We start from the raw sequence: 10,300 nt of genomic DNA, 5'->3' as shown, positions 1-10,300 counted from the left end.
TTTTTTAAAAGATGATTAATTGATTTTTAAGTTTTGCCAAATCATTAAAGTAATTGATATAGTATTATTAGAGGAGAAATACATAACTTTTTATGACAAAAGTTAGTTTTAACTTTTATATAATAAAAATAAATAGATGCGTCCTAATTTTAACGTTCGAACACAAGTGCATGACGTTGTTCACCTATGTTATTTTCACCTATTTCTTAGACATTTTTAAGTGTCCATTCATTGTTATATAAAAATTCTGACAAAAAGGACATACAAAGTATTTCTCAATGAACAAGATAGAGGCACCTAAAGGTGTCCACCAAAATTATACTCAACTAACATCTTTTACCACCAAATTGCAAAGAAAAATCTTTTCTCTCGTTGTTGTAATTTGCATATAGCAAGTTTACTATATCAGCAAAACATAAGGAATGATAACAATAGTTGCCATTAGACTTGAAAATAGCCAAATAATAATATAGAAGTAGGAGAACAATTAGGGGATACTTTTTGCTGAGAAGAAGAAGAGTAACTTACATTAAATGACATTCACAAAATTACACATAAGAACAAACCTATGAATTATCATAGTTAATGTCATTGGCTACTCCAATATTGTCAAGCAAACGGGTTTATTGTTGCAGAAGAAACAACTCGATGAGTCTATAAATAGGGGAAAAGTATCTATTTCACAAAAGTGTAGATCGCATAAAAAGGTCTCAAATGAAAAGTGTTCTTCATGGTGACAAATTACTTGTTCTCAGGAGGAGGACCACCAAAGAGGTAATTCAAGGAAGACCCTCCACCTGGAGCGGCATGAACCTTTGTAGATGGTCGATCCTACAACAAAGGGAATCAACGATTAACAATAGATAAATTTTACTCAGCATGTCAAACACAAGCTTATAACCAAGGATCATAATAATTTGTTAGAAAAAGGATCATAATACTGGCGGATGTGAAAATATCAACTTTCACTCCTAAAATATAAAGATAATATAATGATGAGATGTAATATTATATTACTCATTTATCCTAGTACATCAAGCCAACCCACTCCTCCACCATTGGATGGAATGTGGGACCTATACCCATATAAGAGATAGAATAATTACACAACTTTTTTCGTGTATAATTTATTTGAGATGTTTAATAAATAAAAATAATTAGTGAAAATAATTATAATTTATTTTTTAATATTTATTAATTATTATAATAATTAATAAATATTAAATAAAACAAATTCTAACTTTTTTTTATTTTTTTATCATTATCAATAATTTATTGTTTAAAATGAAGACAAAATTAATTAGAGACATGAAAATATAGAAAGACTTGTTGGGTAGTGCAAAAAATTATTAGAAATGTTTTGGTCACATTGAAAACTGTAATTATAAATGTGTAATCAACACATTGACTAAAATGTTAATACACATTAAGTTGATATAGTGTCTTTAAGGTTAGAAGATCAAAATCATAGACAAATAATAAAATTTTATAGAAATGATAATATGATATACGATAGAGATCTTTTAAAATGAGAAATTTAATAAAGTGATAAGTTAAAAAGTTAATTACTTTTAAATTAAGATGATAGAATACATGTTTTATAAAAATTATAAAATTAATGTTGATTAATTTTTTATTTTATTATTTTATCAATTTCTTGATTTTAGATGATCCAAATTCTACTGTATAACGTCACAAAAATTAGGATGTGAGATTGCTACACGTCACGACAAGCTACGAACATATATCACTAGCTAGCACAATAGAAAAAGTAAAAGGGTTGATACCGTGACGAAGTTACCACAGTTTTGTCCCTCAGCACGATGGTAATTGTTTTTAAGATAACCAGGAACATCTCCAGGTGGAACTTGCTTATCATCTGGTGATGTAACAGTAGTATTTTCTGTAGGGCTGCTACCATCTGCAGGCTGACCTTCACTGCTTGCAGCTGGAGGAATGTCTGCAGCTGGGACATTGTCTGCAGCCGGGGCATTGTTATTGGCAGCCTCATCAGTCACAAAGAGATAGTCCAAAGAACTCTGACCACCACCGGCACTCACACCGCGACCCATTTTCTGTCAGCTTAGAACTTGTGTGGCTAAACCTACATTGCAGCATTGCATGTTGCTTTAATGAAATAACATAAACATAACTTTAAAATTCACTAACATTATGCAGTTAAAGGTAAATAAGTTAATTACCTCTTATTTCATGGAGAAAATTGTCTTAACATTAGAAAAATATGAAAAACTACAATCATATGCAATTTTTGTTGTTCGTTATATAACTAAGACTATTCATCTATGACGAATTGTGTACACGGGTAAATGTATGAAGAACAAAATAATGACATCAATGGAAGTTTTGCGGATGAACAAGTTCTTATTCATGTCTATAGTGATCACCATAAAACTTTAAAGGCTTTTCACTCTCGTTGTTGATTAGAAGAACATAAACATTAGGAAGTTCCTCTCCTAATAATAATTATCCTTATTTTATTCGTGAATCTTTTGGGCAATTTCTGGAAATAACCTTTAAATATGTCACATGCTATATCAAGAGGTGGACACCGTTAAACTTGTTCTCCAAATATATCAAAATTTTATATCTTTTTGTTATTATCTTTAGACACTGCTTACAATACGGATCTAAAGAAAAGAAACAAAACAATTCCAGGCCCTGCAAACCACACCCACGCTCAAAGTGCATGGAATCAATAATAAAAGATAGCAAATGGAATGAAGCAACACATGCTGAATCTCCCAGCAAGTGACCCCATCAACGAATCAAATATATAAGCATGTTCTTTTGTAAGTCAGGAACCAAAAACATAGAAAATAGCGATAACTTTGCAATGTAAGTTGAATAATTGATAATTTTCCAATCCCACCGTTATCTAATAAACAACCACTGATCATAGCAAAAAGACAAAAGTTATGAACAATGTCTTTTAATTAAAAAAAGAAAAATGCTCATGAACTAAAAATTTACAACATATGTTTAAAAAGAACCAGCGACAGAAACAGAAATGTATCCTTTTATTTCAAAAACTGAAAAGAAAAAAATATTCAACGAGAAACTTCCCATCAAATTCAAGAAAACAAATAAGATTTCATAGACGACATAAAACTACTAATGGGAATTAAGCTGTCCCACTGGGTAATGCATTGGATTGAAATGAGAAAGAGAAACAAGTGAGATTTGAGATTTGCTTACCTTTTCTTTCCTCTCAGAGATCACTAAATCGGAAAATGTCAACAAAGTCGGTGAGGATCAAGAACGAAGACACACACTATAAATAAAATACGATGGTAAAATGGAAGGAGAATTCTACGGTACAGAGCTTGTTTCACACAAATATTAGAGATTTTTTTTAACCATGAAATCGTGGACGGTGTCTAATGTGATGACCAAATGACACAAGCAATTTAGTCGGGTTAATTCTTCTATGAATTAAGAAAACACGTAAATGTTTTATGCTATATGATGTTAAAATCAACCACTAGTATAAAAATATGGATATATTATATATAATAATGTTATTTGTATGTATTTATATAAATATATATGTAATTTAATTTATTTTTAATGTGTATTTATATTTTAACATATATTTTATATATTTTATATTGATAGCTGATTTTAGTAGTTAATTTTGGTATATACCTACCATTACTCTACTATATAATATACAAAAGCTGAAAAATCAATTCTAGTCTCAATCCTAGATGCGCCCACACACGTTTCCTAAACCCAAAACCACTGATTCACACAATACGCAACGAAACGGCCTGAAACGGTTGCTATGATGGTGGAGGAAGAGAGTAGAAAAATCGAAAGCGACGTGTTGGTGGAGACTGCTACCGTTCAGTTCCCTAACGAACCAGATTCTGATGCAAAGGGGATGATTGGTGGTTTGGCTGACGTTTGCGGCAACAAGGTTGGGTTGGAGCTTTCGTTAGGGCTTGAGCTAGTGTCACGTGAGCATCACGTAGTGGTGCCATTGAAGAAGAGGAGAATTGATTTTAAGGATTTTTGCGGCGGGATAACTGGTGATAATGGTGCGTGGATGATGGAGACGAGGCTTCAGTTTCAGGCTTTCAATGGTTCAATTTTGACTTGATTGATTAGCTTTAGTTTTCACTTTCATCATTTTTAAAAGTAGTTTCTAGCTCATTTTGTTCGATGTGTAGATTACATAAAGCATAATATTCTTGTTGAATATATTACCTTTATTTTTATTTTTACTATGTGCAGCTGAAAGACTCCACATTTTTGTTCATAGATTTTCATCTTCTGTATCCACATGATCCTATTGCATTTTAAAAAGGAAAAACAAGCTTTCACACCTCCAGATGTACACTATTTATTGCAAAAAAATTAAAAAAAAAAGGCTCTTAAGCATGTTCTATTATATAACAAGATTTTGAAATATATTTGTTTATCAATATGAATATGTCTCATTATATAGCATGAAGTTAAACTTTGATTTTGATTTTGGTGTTTGATTATATTTAAATTTTTATTGTTATTACTCCTTTACTCTTATTAGTTTTAGCTTCTTTTAATTCATCTTTTTGGATTTTTAATTTGATTATTATCCAAAACGTGTTTGATTATAATCAAATTTTAAAGAATATTTGGTGTATGTTTGATTATAGTATGATTTTTGAACTTTGAATTTGATTATAATCGGATTTTGAAATATAATTTCAAACATGTTTGATTATTACCTTTAGTAATGTTTGATTATAATATAATTTTGGGAAAAAGACAAACCTGACTTTTCAAATTTTTGACAAATACATCTCTGACAAAATTTAAATATAAAAAAGTCCCTGATTTTAACAAACGGAGGACAATTTAGTCCTTTCAACTATTTGTCTCTCATACACCTAATGGAACTGGCTGACGTGGCTGAAACGGTGTCCAGGTGTCCGTTACGGTGCCACATTGGAAGGGAAAAAAAGTTCGAAGAACAAATAAGTCCTTGACGTCATTTTACAAATAAAGTGCGAAGGACAAATAGGTCATTGAGAATTTTTTTTTCAAAATTAATAAACTCATTTCCTAAATTCTCTCATCTACCTCTCTCCATTTTTATATTTCTCTCTACTATTTTTACTCTATATATAATTATATTTTATATTAGTAATTTGACAAATCAAAATATGTCATTCGATATTTTTTTACAATTAAAATATTTTAAATGTAAAATTATACACATTAAATTATTTTAAATTTTCGATAACGAATGTTAAAATTAATTACTAATAAAAAAATTAGACTTTTTCATATAAAAATAATAACTAAAAATCTTATTATTTAATTTTTTATCTGCAGATATCTTGGTCTTCTTAGTCAGAAACTTTTGTCAACTTACGATTTTTTTATAAAAGTAGTTTGATTTTATAAATCTTTTGTGTCATGCATAATTTATACTGTTAGAACAAAGTGAACTATAATTTAAAAAAAAATATTCTCGTAATGTTATTATGCATAAAAATACTAGTTCTAATATAATACACAAATGCACTAATACTAACTTAATACATGAATGATGCACAAATGAACTAATGCTAACTTGATGCATAAATAAACTGATGCTAACTAATGCCACTGGTATGATGAAAACTGAACTAATGCAATTTAACAAATTCTAATATAATACACAAATGCACTAAAACTAAACTAATGCAATTTAAGAAAAAGAGTAGAAATATAACAAGCCAAATTTCTACAATTTTAATACAAATAATTTAAATTGTAGAATAAAACAAGTTAACTAAATTTCAAAATACAAGCATAATTTTATCAGAAATTATTTTTAATATGGAAAGAAAATTGGTGTTTTGGTTGAATATTGACATTTGAAGTGTATTACAGTATTGTGGAAATTATTCAACACGCCCCCACGTGTTGGCTAAGATGCTGCCACGTGTTCAACACGCCCCCCACGTGTTGGTCAGAATGATGCCACGTGTTCACTACGCCTTCACGTGTTGCACCACGCCCCACGTGTTGACTTCCCACAAAAAAAATCCACCCATCTATAATTACACCACATTCTCTCATTTTCAACAAAAACACCAATATTTTTTCCATACAAAAAAAATTAGCCTAATTTTATAAACTAAATTCTCATAATAGAAGTATAATGAAAAAAAATTCTCAAGGACCTATTTGTCCTTCGAACTTTATTTGTAAAATGACATCAATGACTTATTTGTCCTTCGAACTTTTTTTTCCCTTCCAACGTGGCACCGTAACGGATACTTGTACACCATTTCAGCCACGTTAGCCAGTTCCGTTAGGTGTATGAGAGGCAAATAGACGGAAGGACTAAATTGTCTTCCGTTTGTTAAAATCAGGGACTTTTTTGTATTTAAATTTTGTTAGAGATGTATTTATCAAAAGTTTGAAAAGTCAGGGATCTATCTGTCTTTTTTCCTATAATTTTTTAACTTTGATTTAATTATAATCTTAAATACGTTTGTTTATAACTAGATTTTAAAGTATGATTGGAGTATGTTTGATTATTACCTTTAGTAATGTTTGATTATATCGAGTTTTGAACTTTGGATTGTATTTGGTATTTAATATTTATTCTTGATATATTAGTGCTTTTGATTAGAATACCGACCACATATAAGTACTCTTACTTTACATATAATTCTTGTTTTTTTTTTCAGTCTAATTACTTTAAATAGTTCTTAGCTAATCCAAAATTATCCTTTGATTAGTTTATGAGGGCCTTTGGACAAAAGAAAATGGGACATTCATAAAGATAAATAAAAGAATGTCAAAGTGATGATACAAAAGGTGGAATTTGATTTGAGAGGTAAATGAGTCTGCACTATTATATTTTTTTTATGATGACTTTTTTTCTCACCCAACCCTTATAGTGGCTCTTCATCTTTTCCTTGGTGTGGAAACCGACCATCTTGTTCATTTTAAACACATCCTTTCCAACACTCTTTCTGGAAGCTCTTGAACCTTCATGGTCACTGTTTCAACCTGTATCAAATTCCCAAAATGATATTTTGGTTTTGCCAATGTCGAACACTTATTCTCCCCTTGCCACCTATATAACTGGCCTGTACTTCTTCTTCAGGCTCAGGACCCTCGCTCTAAACTACAGATCTCCACAGGCGAGTCAAAAGTGCTTGCAGTGATGATATTTTGTTTTTATTTTTGTTTTCAATTTTTATATTGACTTTTGCCTTAAATTCAACGATCTTTTGTTTACTGAAATGGAAAACCCTCTCGCCTTGAGGTTCTAAGATGAAACCGCAGTAACTACAGCAAAATTGTAAAGTGTGGTGTATTGTGTGTTATCCGTGGACAAAGTCCTCCCGAACATATTAAGAGCTACCCTAAACCTAGAAACCAAACTCAAACTTAATCAAAACCAAATCAAATCTAATCAAATCAAATCTTTTCTAATAACTCTTAATTAATTAGTAATCTTTCATGTATTTAAAATTCAAAAACTTAGTGTCTTACTTGGTTGAAATCATGGGATTGAAACGTAATCTTGGATCATCTAATTAAGTACTTGAAGAATTAAAGGATTAATAAAGGATTGGTGAAGGATTGGTGGCCCTAGGAGTGGCCCATTTGGTGCGTTGCACGCATAGCCTCAAGTACAACGCATAGTTTGATTTTGACAATATTGGTCCCTGTTTGATGTCCCAAGTGCAATGCACCAAGCCCCACATTGCACGCATGGCTTGTTTTGGCATGGTTGTTCTCTGTTTGCTCTTCACATTGCACACACCAACCCCCACGTCCAATGCATGGCACCTGGCAGCCTTGGAGTACTTTTTGTAGCTTGAGTGTGGCTACCTTAGATGCAAATAGACTATTATATATCATTGGATTTCCAACGTTTCTAGAACTACTTTATTTGAACTTCTCTAACTCAAGTTATGCTCAAGTTACACATTAAGTTTCATATGTTACAAGCATGAATTCATGGCAATCCTAGAGTGCTTTTTGTGGCTTGAGTGTGGCTGCCTTAGATGCATGACCACTTTAGACTATTATATATCATTGGAAGCTCTAGATGTCATCTTTCTAACGCCGCTAAAATCGTATCATTTGGACTTCTCTAACTCAAGTAATGTTTGTTGGAGTATGAAGAGCTCAAATGGGCGTTTGGCTTGTGCTTCAAGTGCAACGCATGGGCTCCCACGTTGCACGAATTATTTGATTTGGCACAATTGGCCTCTATTTGAGTTTCAACTGCAATGCATGGGATCCCATGTTGCACGCATGGCTTTCTTTGGGAATTTCTTCTCCATGGAGCTCTCTGTTTGGTCCAAAGAGCTCTCTATTTGACTCTTCTTCCTCCTTGCTCCTAGTACCTCTCTTGCTTGTTTTTTTTCATCCTTGTTCTTGCTTATTTTTAACACTTTCCTACACATACCAAAACTCAAAGCAACTCCAAGAAATATTGATTAAAAGCATGAGAATCATAACAAAAACAAGAAAATCACTAACTTTATTCAAAGAAATAATAACAAAAAAAACTAAAGTTTCTCATGCATCACAATTAGTACACAATGTGCCCACGACCATGCAACATCTGAGTGATTTTGAAGATTGTATGAAGATTGACTTGATAGATCCCTTGGTATAAAAAGCATTGGAAGAGGAGGAGCTCAACAATTCTCTGGAGCCCCCTGTTGAAGGTGATATGGCCGAAATTGAAGATTGCCCATCATCCAAGGATGTGATTCACGTTCCTAACAAGGAGGAAGGGTCACCCAAACTTGAATTGAAGCCCCTACCTCCAACTCTTAAATATGCATTCCTTGGAGATGAAGACACTTATCCAGTAATTATAAGTTTCTCCTTGAGCATGTGTGAGGAAGTTGAATTACTCAAAGTATTGAGGAACCATAAAATTACCATTGAATGGACCATTTGTGATATTAAAGGAATAAGCCCTGCAATGTGCATGCATAAAATCTTGCTTCAAGAAGACTCAAAACCAGTGGTGTAAGCACAAAGGAGGCTCAATCTAGTAATGAAAGAGGTAGTTCAAAAAGAGGTAATGAAGTTATGGGAAGCGGTGATAATTTATCCAATTTCTGACATCCCTTGGGTGGGCCGACTCAAGTTATTTCCAGAAAATGCAAAGTCACAATAATCACTAATGAAAAGAATATGCTCATTCTTACAAGAACCATCACAGGGTGGTGCATGTGCATTGACTATAGAAAGCTCAACACTGCCATTAGGAAACATGACTTTCCTCTTCCTTTTATTGATCAGATGCTAGAGAGATTGGCGGGACATGCATTCTATTATTTCTTGGACGGCTATTCAGGGTATATTCAAATTGCAGTGGACCCTGTGGATCAAGAGAAGACAGCATTCACTTGCCCGCTTGGTGTCTTTGCCTATCGCCGCATGCCTTTTAGGCTTTGCAATGCTCTTGCCACTTTTCAAAGGTGCATGCATTCTATTTTTTCTAACGTGATTGAAATATTCATTGAGGTATTTATAAATGATTTCTCTATTTTTAGTGATTCTTTTGATGATTTCTTGCAACATATATCCTTAGTTTTGAGAAGGTGCCTCATGCATGCGCATCTTTAATGTTTTTTTCTTAGAATTTTCATCAATAAACTAAAAGTTATTGTAAGATAAGCAGTGATTTAATGATTAATTGAGCAATACTTTGAGTTAGTGTGCACTCATTGATTACAGGAAAATTTAGAAGAAAATTGGTGAAGATTAAAGAGAAAAAGAGTAAAGGGAGCCAAGAGCAAGAAGAACAAGAAAAGAAGGAGCAAACAATAAGCTCTATGATGCAAACAGAATGCTTTTTGTTTTGAACAGAAGCTTCACGTGTTACATGAAAACCCTAACGTGCCACGCCACTCTATTATGCACTCCTAGGTACACAAAGCATCTTCACGTGGGACATGGAAGAATTGGCGTACAACACGAAAACGGAAGTTGTGCGTACGCATGCCCTTGTGCGTACGCACAAGGGATGAAAATTACCCATCGTGCATATACATGACACCATGCATATGTACGATTGAGAAACCACAGATTTACGGTTTATCTTGTGCTGAAATGAGTGGATTTCATCAATTTATCTTACATTTATTCATGGAATTAACATAGTTTCATGATTTCTCCTAAATTGCGCTTAAGAGTAAAAACATGCTTTTTAGGTTCTTAAATTGCTAAATTTAATTTACTTTAATTCCATTTGATATCTTGATGTATTTTTTGAGTGATTTCAGGCTTGGAAGGAAAGGATGAATTGAAGAAGCGA

The 10,300-nt window shown here is 32.4% G+C and overlaps 1 protein-coding gene across 1 annotated transcript; it reads right to left on the bottom strand.

Annotated features, from left to right (window-relative positions):
• Positions 1-447: 447 nt before the first annotated feature.
• LOC112794305 (protein SPIRAL1-like 1) lies at positions 448-3,269 on the bottom strand. Its single transcript, XM_025836377.3, has 3 exons — positions 3,217-3,269; positions 1,788-2,104; positions 448-831 (listed from the first exon to the last, which is right to left on the bottom strand). The coding sequence occupies exons 2-3, from the start codon at positions 2,070-2,072 to the stop codon at positions 742-744; spliced, it is 375 nt and encodes a 124-aa protein (XP_025692162.1). The 5' UTR covers positions 2,073-2,104; positions 3,217-3,269; the 3' UTR covers positions 448-741.
• Positions 3,270-10,300: the final 7,031 nt, after the last annotated feature.

The sequence above is a fragment of the Arachis hypogaea genome, chromosome 4 (genome assembly GCF_003086295.3).
Source record: "Arachis hypogaea cultivar Tifrunner chromosome 4, arahy.Tifrunner.gnm2.J5K5, whole genome shotgun sequence".
Lineage (NCBI taxonomy): Eukaryota > Viridiplantae > Streptophyta > Magnoliopsida > Fabales > Fabaceae > Arachis > Arachis hypogaea.
This window is presented reverse-complemented; position numbering and strand designations above follow the sequence as displayed.